This window comes from Eutrigla gurnardus (assembly GCF_963514095.1).
Source record: "Eutrigla gurnardus genome assembly, chromosome: 24".
In the NCBI taxonomy this organism is placed as follows: domain Eukaryota; kingdom Metazoa; phylum Chordata; class Actinopteri; order Perciformes; family Triglidae; genus Eutrigla; species Eutrigla gurnardus.
Genome location: NC_139935.1, coordinates 9,834,850 through 9,851,626, shown reverse-complemented (window position 1 = coordinate 9,851,626; position 16,777 = coordinate 9,834,850). Strand labels below are relative to the sequence as shown.

Below are 16,777 nucleotides of genomic sequence, written 5' to 3'. Positions count from 1 at the left end.
TGACCATAAAACACACTTTTCACCTAATTTTCCATGAAGATTTTCAAAAGTAATGATTGATTATTGAAAAGGGTTAGTAATGAAATATGATTTGGATATTTCCATGTCTGTCTCTCTCTTGTCTCCCTCCATCATCTGCTGTCTGTCTCTCTCCTGTCTCCCTCCATCATCTGCTGTCTGTCTCTCTCCTGTCTCCCTCCATCATCTGCTGTCTGTCTCTCTCCTGTCTCCCTCCATCACCTGCTGTCTGTCTCTCTTGTCTCCCTCCCTCGTCTGCTGTCTGTCTCTCTCCTGTCTCCCTCCATCACCTGCTGTCTGTCTCTCTCCTGTCTCCCTCCATCATCTGCTGTCTGTCTCTCTCTCCATCATCTGCTGTCTGTCTCTCTCCTGTCTCCCTCCATCATCTGCTGTCTGTCTCTCTCCTGTCTCCCTCCATCATCTGCTTGTCCTCAGAAGGATGGATGCAGGAGTGGACACAAACAGGACTTTCAAAGAGCAGTGGTCACATCGACCAGATATTCGCTCTCTTCAACATCATTTGAAAACATGTTTGTTGATTTTATTTCATTGAATGAAAACAATATATATGTTTGTGTTTCTCCAGGACTCCAGGTTGAAGGAAATCACAACTCAACAGGTAAATAGAGAAATTAACAAGAGAGAAAGAAAGCAGAATCTTCACTTCTTTCACTGACGACTCTCTTCTTTCTGTTCAGAGCCTGATGATGTCAGGTTGGTGGGAGGAGCCAGTCGCTGTGCTGGAACACTGGAGGTGAGACAGGGAGACTGGAGACCAGTGTATGGCTATTACTGGACCCTGAAGCAAGCAGCTGTTGTCTGTAGAGAGCTGGACTGTGGCTCTGCTGTTTCTGTAGAATGGAGAGAGTCCTCAGACAGACCTGTGTGGGGGATCTGGTCTGACTGTGTTCATTCTGGATCCACTCTGAGGGAGTGTGCAGAATCAGATACCTCTTCCTACATCCTGAATCTCACCTGCTCAGGTAAGCCCCTCAGTGACATCATCTATGACATCATCAGTAATGTTGCTGTGTGTCACTGCTGCAGGCTGTGGTGTTCTAAACATGTTCTGGTGTTACAGTTTATTTCAATTTCTTTGGCTCATCTCTTGAAACTTTGTTAATATTCTCAGAACCTGATTTGTCTAAATAGCTTCCATGTTCCAACACAACACCATAACTCACCTGCAAAAGGTCAGAACTCACTGAAAACATTGAAGTCGTGCTTCAAAACAAAGTTAGTGTCTCATATAAAAAGTCTCTGCCCTCCAAATGAAAAGTTCCTTTGACCTCATGGAAACAATGGTGGTCAGAATGTTTAGATGTTTTTCAGGACGGCAGTGGAGCCTGGAAATGTTCCTTATATCCACATTTCAGGTTTGTCCTATTTCTTTAGTTGACCCTGAATGTTTCCTCTACTAGAATGTTCTGTTTGTCCAGTGAACTGAACACTAAACTGAATACTATCCACATGCTGATTTCATCAGTACAAGTTTCTTTTACAGTATTACACACTGCACTCACATTTCCATGGAAACGGTTACAGTTGCCCTGTTCATGATGTACCTGAGCAGGTTCCTCCATGTTCAGACATTGTGGTTATTCTGTTGTAGTCCAGCTCTATAAATATGTTTGGTAACAGCCGTCCTCATGAATAGCACCTGTCAGCTGACTGGAGATGACGTGTGATTGGTTGATGTAAGATGGGACAAACTCCTCATTGGTTAGTGAAGTTCAAGTTTCTCCTGACAGACAATTTACCAGTTTAGTGGACGTTAGAAAATACTCCATAGTACATAATGATATTCAGAGATGGACAGAGTACACGACCCCAGTAGCCTACTTGAGTAAGAGTACAAATACTACTGGTCAAAATTTACTCCGTTACAAGTAAAAGTAGCTCAGTCGACATGGTACTCGAGTAAGAGTAAAAAAGTACTTGCTTTTAAAAGGTTCTTAAGTATCCAAAAGTACATGCTATTAAATTAACTTTAAATAAAAGTAAGAGTAAGAGTAAATTTCAAATAAAATGAATGGGATCACAGGATTACAGCAGATGTTGCAGATGCAGATGTTTATTAACAATCATTGAAATTGTAACCAAATGAACCTGCACCGTCCAACGAACTCTCTATCATTGGGAACTGGAACCCCCTCAAAGACCAATGTTGTCCCCACACCACTGGTTGAGAATCACTGTTTTACAAAAAACGACATCTCTGCTTTCAATAACTCAATGTTGAGGTCACTTGTCTTTACAGGAAGGACAATATAGGAGCACAACAAACTCTGTCTCCCCATGTCTGTCTTGTCTGTCTCCGTTTCAAACCACAACACACACACACACACACACACACACACACACACACACACACACACACACACACACACACACACACACACACACACACACAGTGCCACTTCCTACAAAATGTAGTTTTTGTGATCAACACACACTCACATTCTCACAACACGATGACATTGACCGAGACAAATAGGAAAAACACACGGTGAAAGTCTGGTTAACTTACGTCAACGTGTTTCTTTAAGTTGGACGTGGAGTTGTTGAAAGCAGAGATGTAGTTTTCCTTCGGCAAACACAATACACATTGGAAAATATATGACTGTTTGTCTGTGTCCATGTTTTTTACTCTGTAAAACTCAAACATGGAGTCCAGATACGGCCAAGGATGTTCTGAAAGTTCCTGCGGATCATTATCACACTCAGTCTGAGACTCAGTCATTGTCGCGGTTTTGTGTTGACAAACACAGTCGAGAGCGTGGCTACTTTGGCGGTATCCTTATGGGGAGGGATTACGTATTTCTGCTTTTACGTAGATCCCAGTGGAGAGCGTGCACTGTGATAGGTTTCCTTCTTTGACAAACACAGCTTGTGTTCAATAGTATTTAAAACAAAAAGAAAGAAAAAAAAAGAGCAGACCTGAAAGTAACGAGTACTTTTCAGCCTTTCTAGAAATTAACTCGAGTAAAAGTAAAAGTATTTGTCTTGGAAATGTATTCAAGTAAGAGTAATAAGTACCAAAGAAATCTAATACTCAAGTAAAGTACAAAATCCTCTGGATATGTACTTAAGTACAGTACTTAAGTAAATTTACTCCGTTACTGTCCACCACTGATGATATTCATGCAGGGCCGTAGCCAGGATTTAAAAATTAGTGAGGTCTGTCCCTGGAAAGACACCCCTTTTACCAGTTTTTGCACAAACCATACCAAAATGTCACCTACAAAAATAAGTACACTGATACACTTGTTGGCAAAAAGAAAATGTTTTTATTGTGCTAGCAGTGTGTGTGTGTGTGTGTTTCAGTCAGTCATCCTCCACATGCTTCTCTCTCTGCATTGGCCCTCTGAAATGACATCAAATACACAAACATAAGTTAAAATGATCACCCCGATTACATTTTATTTTTGTAGTTCACAGGATCCAGAGCATCGAAGGAAAACCCCTGGAAAACGAGATGGTACATTCCAAGGGGTTATTCCTAATAAAGAACTCCAAACAAGTACATGTACATCTAGATACTGTACATTGTGTTATCCCACTGGTCACAACATGTTTCTTCATTCTGTGACTTCAGTGAACAGAGTTGAGTGATTGTAAATACATATATCAATACTAAACATCTTAAAGATTATGTGTACCAGAAATATTAGTCTTATCTTCATATTAACATACTTTACTAAGCTTTTTTTGTCTGAACTTTCATGCAGCCATCCTCCTCTACAGGTGCAACCAGGGAGTAATCAGCTCTGGGGCCTCATTTATAAAACTGTGCGTAGGATCCTTACTAAAAGTGTACGTATGCCAAAAAGCCCCAAAAAAATCTGATTTATAAAACTGTGCGCACGCAAGCTGTACGCAATGTTCCCTTTATAAATCACAGGATCACCTACAAGTGTGCGTACCTGAGTCCCGCCCTGTACACGCCCACATTTTACTATATTAATGAGCCGGCATGCAATCGTTTCCGTGTGGTGAATCACGGCGACAGGTCAGAAAAAAGCAAAGAAACGTAACTTTTCAGAAACGGAGAAGAGACACTTATTGGGGAGGTGGAGGCCCGGAAAATAATTTAATTTAGTGGTCACAGCAGCGGGATCACGAATAAAAAGATGCAGTGCGAGTGGCAACACATTGCTGCTGCAGTCAACGGCGTCAGTGGGACGGAGCGGACGGTGGCAGAACTTACGAAAAAGTGGTCTGATATGAAGGTAAATTACATCTTTCTGCTCCTTTACCAACATATTTAATGTATTGCTTGAGTATTTGAGGAAGTTTGATTTTGATGTGACTTTGACGGGGATTGTGTCTGAAAAGGACTCAGACCAGAGGGATAAGGGTAAACAGATTTTAAACTTTTATTGTAAATAAAACAAAACGTTAAATCGTTTCTGTCCTTCCAGAGTCTACAGCGTTGGGCGTAGAGGAGGGTGACGTGAGGAGGGTGATGTGAGGAGGGTGACGGTAATGGGCCCTCGGCACAGCGTCCGGGTCCGGCGCAAAGCAGCAGCGCACCCCGTGCGCATGGCACATCAAGCGGTCGGGTGCTCACTGATGCTGTCCTGCAACTTCAGCGAAACACAATCACCGCTATCAACAACGTTGCAGATGAGACAGCAAACGCTCACTGTGATTAATAAAATAATACGTTTACAATGAACATTGATTGTTGTCTTCCTTATATTACAAACGCATAACACCCTCACGGGGTCATCGATACATTTGTGCATCCGCGCCCTACATTGGCTCCATAGCTTTCAGATTCCAATTTAAAATTCTGGTAACCACCTTCAATGCCCTGCATGGGTCTGCCCCGGCCTACATCTCCGACCTCCTCCAGCCCTACTCCACTAGCCGGTCCCTAAGGTCCTCCGACCAGGGGCTCCTCGCTCTTCCCCGAACCAACCTCAAAACCAAAGGGGACCGAGCCTTTCGTTCGGTGGCCCCCAGACTCTGGAACGCCCTTCCCGCAGACTTGAGAGCCTCTGCGTCGTCTGAAGCATTCAGGGCGCAGTTAAAAACCTACCTGTTTCGACAGGCCTTTGAACTGCATGGCAGTTAATTACTGTTGTTGTTTTATTCTTGGCTGCTCTTCATCTTTGTATACTGTTGTCTTATTATGTTTTGTGAAAGCACTTTGCTGTGTGGTTTTATCATGTTTTGTGAAGCACTTTGTGACTCTGTGCTGTGAAAAGTGCTATATAAATAAATAATTATTATTTGCGCTCTCCACGCTCCACGACTGAGCGCGCACGAGCGTGGCACTCATTATAGCACACGGCACTGATGCGAGCTGAAGTGGCCACTAACCGGGAGGAAATGGCGAAGTTAATGGTGGCGAAAGCTGCAGAGGAGATTGATGAATAAAATAAAAATGGCAGGAAAAAAAACAAAAAACAAAAAACACCATCCCAACAAATAATAGCTACACTGGAGTTTTTTGTTCTCTGTCGATTGGACCCCCTTCAGACTTTGTTACATGATGAGACTGCTGCTCACTCGTGATGAACAAATATGGACACGTGTGCAGACACACACGTAATCTGTATGCACTGGACTTCAGCTCTCTGTACCACCTACTGCTGTAACATGTTATGTCAAATGTCACAAGTAAAAGAATATGTTATGTCAAGTGGAAAATGCAATGATAAGGAAAGATTATGATGTCGATTTTATCCTGTGGGTAATGGGGGCGGGACTAGATAAGCCTTGGCTTCTCCCGCTTTCCCTTTCGGCCATGTGTATTTTACTTTTTGAACAAAGATGTGTGATGGTGATTTAACTGACATGCCCGAAATAAATAAATAAAAAAATAAAATTAAATAATAATAAATGAAAAATAGCGAATTTCCTCTGCGCTCTGGTGGTTTAAAAACGAGGATAAAGTGTAACAATTATACGATGGCTTAATGGCTGTATGTATGTGCGTTGACGATATATGCACATAAATAGGGAGAACATGTAGTTATTCCTGCTGTGTTCTGCAGTGATCTAATGGAGGGTATTTGTTGTATCCTGTATTACATGCATGGGCCGTCTCCTCCTCCTGCGGTGACAGCGCTGATTCAATATTTCAAAATTATTTCGATTTAAGATACAAGTCAGATTTTAAAAGAAGGTGTTAACATGAAAAAAACTATCCCTCATTAAAAGCGTCAAAAACATTGCTGGAGTTCATCATGATAACGCAGATCTAACGTATGATATGGAGTGTAATTAAATGTGTGCGAGTCATCAAAAATATATAGTTCTTCTCACGTTTACTGCTGATTCCCTTAAAGTCTGCATGCCTCAGAGTTTGCTTACGGGTACGCACACTTTCCCGTCAAGTTTGGTTTTTATAGATCACAACATTTGCGTGGAAAGTGGCGTACGCACGTTTCCAGCCCCGTTTTGTGCGTACGCAAGCTTTATAAATGAGGCCCCAGGTCATGTGACATTTACACTAAACATGCAACACTTCATTCTGTCAGCCGCTAGAGGGAGCTAGAGGGCCATCAATCCGACCGTCCGAATACACGGAAGTACATCTCTCATGTGAAGAGATGCACAAAGATGCTCCTGAAGTACAAAGCTGAAATCGAAAAACAGCCGTTTAAGAGCAGCAGAGAACTTTACAGAGGATCACATGTTTGAGAAATATAATTTGAAAATGTTATGGAATGTATATATTAGCGGTGTCAACAATACAATAATAAATCGTAACCGTTTAGAAAAATCAATAACCGTTTACACGTCATTTTCCCTCCTCCTCGTTTATTTCTCACCAATATATACGGCTATAGTATCCGGCCCGCGAAGGAATATTTACTGGCCCGTTTAGTGAAAAAAAAGACTGTCCATATAGTGGCTGATATGAGCTGCCCTCTCTCATCTCCACGCAGCACAGTGGAGACTTGCTCCTTAAGACGCGCGGCCACAACAATCCTCACCGCGCGCCCCCGCTACGTTCTTCTTTGTGTACGTTCTTGATGTTGTTCTGATGACCGTCCGCCTCGTTGAACCACCACGATGTCGCTTTCTACTTTGAAAACTCGGAAAGTTGACACTGTATTTTGATAAGCTGTTGCACTCTTCAGACTCGTGGTGTGAGCGGAACCGGACCGGACCGGTACTTTATAATCAAAATGCGGCTGTGTTTCTCCGTCCAAAATCCGCTGCACTCGCGCTGCCTGCTCACACAGATCCGTTCGTATTCACATGCGCTGATGCAGGTCGAGTGTTGACTAGAAATATATGCAGACGGCGCTCCTTCAAAACAACATCAAGCCATGTGTGTGTAGTATTATATGTACAACAGTTGAGTGTAATTCATGCCAGGCAAAGTTGGCTTATAGTAACAGCACGGGATCCATGCGCAACCACTTACAATGGCTTTGATTTCATGGGATTAGCATTAGCATTAGCATTAAACGTTGACACCCCTAGTATATGCTGACACATTTAGACAGTTGAACGGACTATTGTACATGTGATGACTCACACCATGAAAGAATTCATACATGTTTTGAAGAGAACAACTATTCAACTGAGAAGCAACATAATCAGTTTTGATCAGCAAGATATGTCATAATCAGTTTTGATCAGCAAGATATGTTCAATCATTAATTGTGCAAATTGTAGATAATTGTTCTCATTTGCATATATGTGCTAAAACATTTGCAATTTCTCTAAAAGAATGAGAAATGATAATCTGTTGTGAAGCAGTGGCCAGTGGTTTGGAGGTTTACACATGTTGTTTAGAAAATATTCATTATCTTTTGAGAATTGTGGCAAAGCAATTAGAAAAACTGTAAATGATGAACTGATGGTGGAATTGTTTTGAGTCCAGTTTGAATCACTGAATAGTTTCATGACATCTTTTTCTCTGGTGTCTGGTGTCTTTTCTCTCTCTCTATTTGATCTTCTATCATCTCTCCAGACTCTGTCAGGCTGCTGAATGGGACTAGTCTGTGCTCAGGCAGACTGGAGGTGAAGTCCAACCAGTCCAACCAGTGGTGGTCCTCAGTGTGTGAAGCTGACTTTGACCAGCAGGATGCAGAGGTGGTCTGTAGGGAGCTTGGCTGTGGGGCTCCTTCAGTCCTCCAGGGGGCGCTCTATGGAGACGTGGGGGCTCCAACGTGGACCAAAGAGTTCCAGTGTGGAGGCCATGAGTCTGCTCTCCTGGACTGTAGAAGCTCAGGCTCAGATAGAAACACCTGCTCACCTGGCAAAGCTGTTGGACTCACCTGCTCAGGTAGAAGAGGAGCTGCAGCTTTGATCTGGTTCATTTCTGTTCTCATCAAACTCACTTTGCTCTTTGACTGACGACTCTCTTCTTTCTGTTCAGAGCCTGTCAGGTTGGTGGGAGGAGCCAGTCGCTGTGCTGGAACACTGGAGGTGAGACATCAGGGAGACTGGAGACCAGTGGATGGCGATGACTGGACCCTGAAGGAAACAGCTGTTGCCTGTAGAGAGCTGGACTGTGGCTCTGCTGTTTCTGTAGGACGGAGAGAGGAGTCCTCAAGAAGACCTGTGTGGTGGATCAGGTCTGACTGTGTTCATTCTGGATCCACTCTGAGGGAGTGTGCAACATCAACATTCTCCTCTTCCTCCATCCTGAATCTCACCTGCTCAGGTAAGCCCCTCAGTGACATCATCTATGACATCATCTATGACAGCAGTGTTCCCAGTATGTTCCTTCCTCTGTCCCAGTGACAGCCAGTGGTTTCCACTGGACTGAACTGTAAAGTTCTCCAGGACAATGACGTCCTAGAATGTAGAGAAGTGGGCTGGTTTCTGGAAGCTTCAGACCCTCCATATTAGAGGTGGGAATCTCTTGGCACCTCACGATTCGATTATAAACCGATTCTCGATGCATCTTGATTAGGGTTGGGCACATATTTTTTCATAGACAATTTACGACCTGAGATTGCTAACGTTAGCCAGGCTGGTGACTCCACGACTCCGTGATGTGCTGAGCCTACTCCGTTCACCTTAGCGGCAAAGGGGAAGATGTCGGTGCAACAAAAGGAAGGTTTTACAAGTTGTTTCTTATTGTTTATTTGCTGTTCTGCACCAGGTTAGCCCATCAGTGGGAGCACGGTAACATGTTTACCTGCAGCATCATACACTCATGTGTAAATGTGTTTTCATGAGGTTTTCAAAAATAAAGCTCTCTTGAGGAAAGTCTACCCCTGTGAAAATGTATAAATAATTTATAATATTTATATTCAAGTTCATAGATTTGATATTTATATTGTAGGTGAAAACAGAAATTCATAGTAAAGTTCATAAAAAGTAAAACGTTCATAGAATTCAAATTGATGGAGAATGTCAGACTATTTCATTGAGAAAGACCGTTGGTTAGCTAGCTCATTTATAATATTCTAAACTTTTTTGACCCTGCCTCTTAAAAGAACCGGAATCGAGAATCGTTTGGAACCAGAATCGAAACAAGGAATCGGAATCAGAATCATTCAAATTCAAACTGTGACAACCTGGATCTGTGAATGGATCTGTCGCATCACACACACACACGCACACACACACACACACACACACACACACACACACACACACACACACACACACACACACACACACACACACACCTGGAAGACTGTTACTGCACTCACCCATTCACTCCGCTCGCCCCGGCATTTTTTTAAAATACGCCCACAGCGTCCGAGAAAGTACGGCAGTATAATCCCGTTTTCACGTCTGATCACCCGCATGCAGCCGCTCCGGTTCACACACCATCTCAATCCGTTTTCGTTCTCCCGCCGGTCCATTCATTTCACCATTGCACTGCTCATCTGTTACGAGAAGCCGGTCATCATCTCACGCCAGACATCCAGCAGCCAAACCCGGAAGACAAGTGAGTCGACTGGACTGGACTGACGTCAGACTGACGGACTGACAGGACAGTGACAGCGAATGAGAGTGTGAGTGAGTACAACTTTTCTTTTATTTTGAAGGCTTTTGGAACAAATGTGCTGGTTGTTTTGAGGAATCGTTTTTTTCTTTTTCCCTCTTTTTGTTCTTTGTTTTTTCACAAAGACGGACTGTTGGAAAAAAAACCCTTGGAAAAAAAACCCTGAGTGGAATTTTGAGGTGGATTTTTTTTTCCTTTGGTGTGGAATTTCTGGGAGAGAATTGGGGAGTTTTTGCATTTGTGGTTATAATATACGATTTTGCATTGAAACTGATATGAGTGTGTGTGTTTTTTTTCCCTTGTGTGTCATTTAATGTGCAGGGTGTTTGTATTAATTTCTATCATCCTTTGTGTGGGTTTGAGGTAAAACAAACAAATGAACAAATCAAATAACTAAAACAAACAAACCAAATCAAATAAATACAGAAAATAGAACCAAGACTAACTGACTGACGCATCTTAAATGCCAGGAGAGAGACCTGTCAGACCTGTGACATCATGATGAACTGATGGTGGAATTGTTTTGAGTCCAGTTTGAATCACTGAATAGTTTCATGACATCTTTTTCTCTGGTGTCTGGTGTCTTTTCTCTCTCTCTATTTGATCTTCTATCATCTCTCCAGACTCTGTCAGGCTGCTGAATGGGACTAGTCTGTGCTCAGGCAGACTGGAGGTGAAGTCCAACCAGTCCAACCAGTGGTGGTCCTCAGTGTGTGAAGCTGACTTTGACCAGCAGGATGCAGAGGTGGTCTGTAGGGAGCTTGGCTGTGGGGCTCCTTCAGTCCTCCAGGGGGCGCTCTATGGAGACGTGGGGGCTCCAACGTGGACCAAAGAGTTCCAGTGTGGAGGCCATGAGTCTGCTCTCCTGGACTGTAGAAGCTCAGGCTCAGATAGAAACACCTACTCACCTGGCAAAGCTGTTGGACTCACCTGCTCAGGTAGAAGAGGAGCTGCAGCTTTGATCTGGTTCATTTCTGTTCTCATCAAACTCACTTTGCTCTTTGACTGACGACTCTCTTCTTTCTGTTCAGAGCCTGATGATGTCAGGTTGGTGGGAGGAGCCAGTCGCTGTGCTGGAACACTGGAGGTGAGATATCAGGGAGACTGGAGACCAGTGGATGGCGATGTCTGGACCCTGAAGGAAGCAGCTGTTGCCTGTAGAGAGCTGGACTGTGGCTCTGCTGTTTCTGTAGGAGAGAGAGAGGAGTCCTCAGTCAGACCTGTGTGGTGGATCAGGTCTAACTGTGTTCATTCTGGATCCACTCTGAGGGAGTGTGCCGCATCAGTCTCCTCTTCCTACATCCTGAATCTCACCTGCTCAGGTAAGCCCCTCAGTGACATCATCTATGACATCATCTATGACAGCAGTGTTCCCAGTATGTTCCTTCCTCTGTCCCAGTGACAGTCAGTGGTTTCCACTGGACTGAACTGTAAAGTTCTCCAGGACAATGACGTCCTAGAATGTAGAGAAGTGGGCTGGTTTCTGGAAGCTTCAGACCCTCCATAGACTGCTGAGCTTCACCTGGCAGGACACACCTGTCTGTCTGTCTGTCTGTCTGTCTGTCAGACCTTTGACATCACTTCCTGTTTCCACAGCGTATCTTGATCTCATTCTAATATTTAACGCTAGATCGTGGGCTTTAAGTCTCATGTTGTGCAATAAAAGTTTTCAAACATATCTTTTGTGTTTTTGATCATAATAATTATAAAGACAACAATAAAGGTTATTTATAGCACTTATCAAAACATAGTAGTTACATCATGCTTTATGAGGCAGACATCAAAAGAGGAAAGGAGAGAATAAAATGCAACATACACACATTTCCAGATATTTATGAACAAATATGAATAAATCCAAATGAATTCTTAAAAAATATATAAATCTGAACGTGGTCACAAACTACAGGTAGCATCTAACAGGATGTAACTGTTTCTATGACTTCCTGTGACGTCTATGAAGGCTGCTGGAAAGTGTTGGACTGGACGGCAGCTTTTAGGCTCCGCCTCCTGCTGCTGCCGCCTGATCTCGTCTACTTTCCAGGCGAGGAGCAGTTCATCTCCAACGAGCCTCATGTGACCGTTCATCATCTCTCTGTCTTTACAGACCTGCTGCTGCAGCCAAACATCTCCGTGTCCTCCTCCATGGACGGGGTCTCCGAGGCCCAGCAGCAGGGGTTTCAGGCGTTCAGGGGCTCCACCTTCATCGTCTTCTGCTCCGTCCAGCCACAGTACCCAGGAGGCTCCTTCCAGCTCACCTTCACCTCCTCCAACTCAGCACACAACTACACCCAGCCAGCTGTCAATCACACTGCCCACTTCCTGTTTCCTGCTGCAGAGCCCGCCCACCAGGGACGCTACAGCTGTGTTTATCACGTCCATGTTCTTTCTCATAACTTCTCCTATGAGAGCCGTCTGCTCTCTGTCACTGTCGTAGGTAAGCTGACTGTTCAATTCCTGATTAGCATGACTGGAAGAAGTGAAATGTAATAATATTCTTTTAGATTTAGGTTTAATCCCACAGACACAAAAAGAATGTGGCTGCAGCTGAAAATGAAGCAGAAGAATATTGTGCAAACAGGCAGCCTAAGACATATGGTTTTAATCTGATGCCAGATTGCCAGTCTGCCCATGCTCGGCAATAAACTCCTTTCTGATTCTGATTCTGAACATCGTGTCCCGACGTCAGGCTGCTCCAATCAATGTGCTTCCATATCTATTAGGTGGAAGTTTAGGTTCACTGTCTTTGTGGAACAGAGGACCCAGAGTGTCCCTCTTCTCAGGCTTAACAAACTCAGAGTTTAACTAAACCTGCTTTCTGGAATCCAGCCCTGATCTAGTGAACAAAGTGAAACCAGGTCTGTAAATGGTGACAGCAAACAATGGACTGGAGGACAGAATGCCAGGTCCCTAGTTTGTGTTGAATGGCAGCTGTTGGAGTCATGATGAGTCATGTGATGACTGTCCATGTGTTTGATCATCAGATCTGAGACCTGTCATCATCAGATTGGTCACCGTGCCGCTGATTCTGCTGTCGGCGCAGGTCGGCCTTTACTTCTACTGTAAGGTACTGACACATGTCTGTTGTTGAGAGCACTGACTCAGTCTGTGTTCATTGACCTGGAGAGAGGAGCCATGCAGGAAGTCACATGTCTGTGTGCTGTCACGTCTCTCCAGGCCAGCAGGGGGCAGAAGCCGGGCAGACAGGAGGACGTGGAGCCGGATTACTACAACCTGGGCGTTGGTGCAGCTGAAGGAGGGCCGACTGAACAGGAAGGAGCTCGGGGAGCAGAGTAGCACCTCCAAGGAGCTCCTCTCACATCCACATGGGTTTCTAACACACCGACACCAGCTCATGTTCATACGCATGTTCCTCTGGAAATATGACTCATCACATTTCTACTATATTGTTATTACTCTGGACATGAAAAGATGTCCATGTTGAAGTGGGGGGTTTGGAGCTAGGTGCTATCTCTGAAGCGTGAGGATCTGCTGGTGATGCTTCTGTACCTCTTCCCTGATGGTAAAAGAGTGAACAGGTGATGTGCTGGGTGGGAGGGGTCAGTGGGGATGTTTCTAGCCTTCCTGATGATTCTGGTGTCATAGTGTGAGGCGATGGTAGGCAGACTGCAGCCAATGACCTCTGAGGCTCTGTGCACTACTTTCTCTCTGTTGCTAACCCAAATGTCCTCAGCTGACGGAGGAAGTGGAGTCTCTGCTGGGCTTTGCTGACAATGACACTGATGTTCAGGTCCCATGAGAGGGACTGGTGTATGGTGGGACCTAAGAAGCAGAAGGAGGAGACCCTCTCAACAAGCTGGCCATAGATGGAGAGGGGGAGGTGTTGGGCTGCCTTCTTTCTGCGTCTTCGGTCAACCATCAGCTCTTTGCTTGTAGATGTATTGATGATGAGGTTGTTGTCTTGGCACCACCTCACCAGCTGTTCTCCTTCACCCTGGTAAGCACCCTGCCGCTTTCCTGATGTTTTGATGGTGGAGCAGCCTTCTGACATCATGCTCTGAGATTGAAAAGGGTGGACCAGCCAACCTAGGGTGGGGAGACTGAGAGAGCTGGTCTGAGCTTCACTGGACTCCAATCTACAGTAGAAATGACACAATTAGAATCCCATCTCCACATTAATAACCTGTTTGAGCCCCTCCAGTCTGGTGTTCGCCCCCTCCACAGCACTGAAACAGCCCGCTTCAAAGTCCTCAATGACCTCCTCACCTCTGCTGACACAGGTTCCCTCAATATCCTCACCCTCCTCGATCTGAGCGCAGCCGTCGATACCGTGAGCCCTAACATTCTGCTCTCCAGGCTCCAAGACCCCGGTATGGAAGGTATCGCACTCAGCTGGCTCCAGTCCTACCTCTCCAACAGATCCCACTTTATTTCCCTCCATAAAAACACCTCTTCCTCAGCCACAGTCACACAGGTTGTTCCCCAGGGATCTGTACTCGGCCCCCTCCTCTTCATCATCTCCATCCTCATTCATGCCTTCATTTCCTCCCGTCTGGATGACTGTAACTCATTCCTCCACGGCATCAACTCCAGCTCCACAAACCGACTCCAACTGGTCCAGAACGCAGCCGCACGTCTCATCAGCCCAGTCCTAAAGAACCTCCACTGGCTTCCCATCTCCCACCGCATCACCTCCAAAATCCTGGTCCTCACCTAGAAGGCACTCCACCATCTGGCCCCCCCTCATCTCCCTGACCTCATCCCACCCTACCAACCCTCGCAGGCCCTCAGATCCACATCAGCCGGTCTCCTCTCCATCCACAAATCCAACCTCCACAGCTTAGGGGCCAGAGCCTTCTCCAGGGCAGCTCCCAGGCTCTGGGACTCCCTTCCCCAAACCATCGGTGATTCTGAGTCCCTCACCATATTCCAGTCCCGCCTCCAAACCCATCTTCTTTCTTTCATTGTTTTGTCTGATGGTCTGTTTATCTCTTGTCTGTAAAGCGTCTTTGGGTTCAGAAAAGTGTGATATAAATTGAATATTATTATTAGAAATCCTTCAGCCTCTCAGGAAGGGGGGCTCACATGATGCTTGGTCTTGTAGTTAGTGATTGTGTGCCGGCCCTGCCAAACCCCCTTAAAGTCATGGACTTGGAGCTTGTTTTCAGGTGTGACTCTAGAAGTGGCTTCAGCTGTTTGAGCTGCCTTTTGAAGTTGCTATTTAAGGAGTTTGTATTGGTCTTTGTCGCCACATTGAAATGCAGCATTTGTCTCACTGCATAGGAGCCTTACTTCCTTGTTGAAGCGAGGCTTGTTGTTGCTATGGTAACAGGTTTCTTCATGGAGACGTGGTTGAAATCTCCCAGCACCAGGACTTTTGGAGGTCCTGTTGGAGGTCCCAGAGACTGTTTTCACACCGACTTCATCTGTTAGTCACATGTCATGACTTCACGTCAGCGCCCCCTTGTGGTTTACATGGCTCATTGTTGTTGTGAAGTCGATTTGGGCCGCAGGACAAATTTAGCTGAAGAGAATCACAATGAACAGCTTATTTTTGTGATGAACCAATTTTCATATTTCATAAGAATTCTGCTTCATTTTGTACATAAAGTGTTGACTTAATGTTGTACTTTATAAACAAGTATTTGATTTTGTATTTCAGGATTTTACTCTTATTAATCATTTTGCTCATTTCATAACAATTGTACTTGATTTTGCTATTTTTCATAAGTTTTGAGCTCATTTGACTTAGTTTAAGGAATGTGCATGTGTGTGTGCGTGCATGTGTGTGTGCGTGCGTGCATAGCGGTTTAAATGAACGACAACAATAAACAAATGCTGAGAGATGATCAAGACTTTAGAGCAATTTAAGGTCGTGATTCTTGTCCCAAATATGGCAGGCTTCATTCAGTGATTGAAACAAATATTAACATTATCCATCCATCCATACATTTTCTACCGCTTATCCTGTATTTTAGGGTCACGGGGGGGCTGGAGCCAATCCCAGCTGTCATTGGGCGAAGGCAGGGTACACCCTGGACAGGTTGCCAGTCTATCGCAGGGCCGACATGTAGAGACAAACAACCATTCACACTCACATTCACACCTACGGGCAATTTAGAGTCACCAATTATCCCCATCCTGCATGTCTTTGGACTGTGGGAGGAAGCCGGAGAACCCACGCTTACACGGGGAGAACATGCAAACTCCACACAGAAGGAACCCGGGGCCGACCCGGGAATCGAACCCAGGACCCTCTTGCTGTGAGGCGAGAGTGCTACCCACTACACCACCGTGCAGCCCAATATTAACATTAATTGAAGTTTTTTTTTGTTTTTTTGTTTTTTTACATATGATTCGAATATTAATTTTCACATTCAAAATTCTGTTTTTAACAACTATTTGAATATATATTCGAATTTAGAATATTTGTTGACAGCCCTGTTGTCTGCAGGCCCTGCCAAACCCCCCTGAAAGTCATGGACTTGGAGCTTGTTTTCAGGTGTGACTCTAGAAGTGGCTTCAGCTGTTTGAGCTGCCTTTTGAAGTTGCTATTTAAGGAGTTTGTATTGGTCTTTGTCGCCACATTGAAATGCAGCATTTATCTCACTGCAAAGGATCCTTACTTCCTTGTTGAAGCGAGGCTTGTTGTTGCTATGGTAACAGGTTTGGTGGGATACACACAGACTCACACACATTGATAGAGGACATTGCAGTGTCAGTGAAAATGTGGATATCATCATGTTGATCAGGTTTATAAACACCATCTTTGTCCTTGGTTTAGATGTTTGGAGTCTCTGAAGGTAATTAGGAAGGAGGAATACAGTGTTGTGATCAGACTCACTGATCTTTTGTATCTGGGAA

The 16,777-nt window shown here is 44.6% G+C and overlaps 1 protein-coding gene across 1 annotated transcript in view; it reads left to right on the top strand.

Annotated features, from left to right (window-relative positions):
* The window catches only part of LOC311010058 (scavenger receptor cysteine-rich type 1 protein M130-like), a gene marked incomplete at its 3' end in the record, with an annotated part of 217,298 nt that extends 203,586 nt beyond the window's left edge, over positions 1-13,712 (top strand). The window contains exons 7-13 of the mRNA XM_084004539.1: positions 717-1,001; positions 7,961-8,275; positions 8,369-8,656; positions 10,579-10,893; positions 10,987-11,277; positions 12,060-12,385; positions 13,647-13,712. Coding sequence (XP_083860665.1) covers positions 717-1,001; positions 7,961-8,275; positions 8,369-8,656; positions 10,579-10,893; positions 10,987-11,277; positions 12,060-12,385; positions 13,647-13,712 — 1,886 coding nt within the window. The remainder of the gene's footprint in view (positions 1-716; positions 1,002-7,960; positions 8,276-8,368; positions 8,657-10,578; positions 10,894-10,986; positions 11,278-12,059; positions 12,386-13,646) is intronic.
* Positions 13,713-16,777: the final 3,065 nt, after the last annotated feature.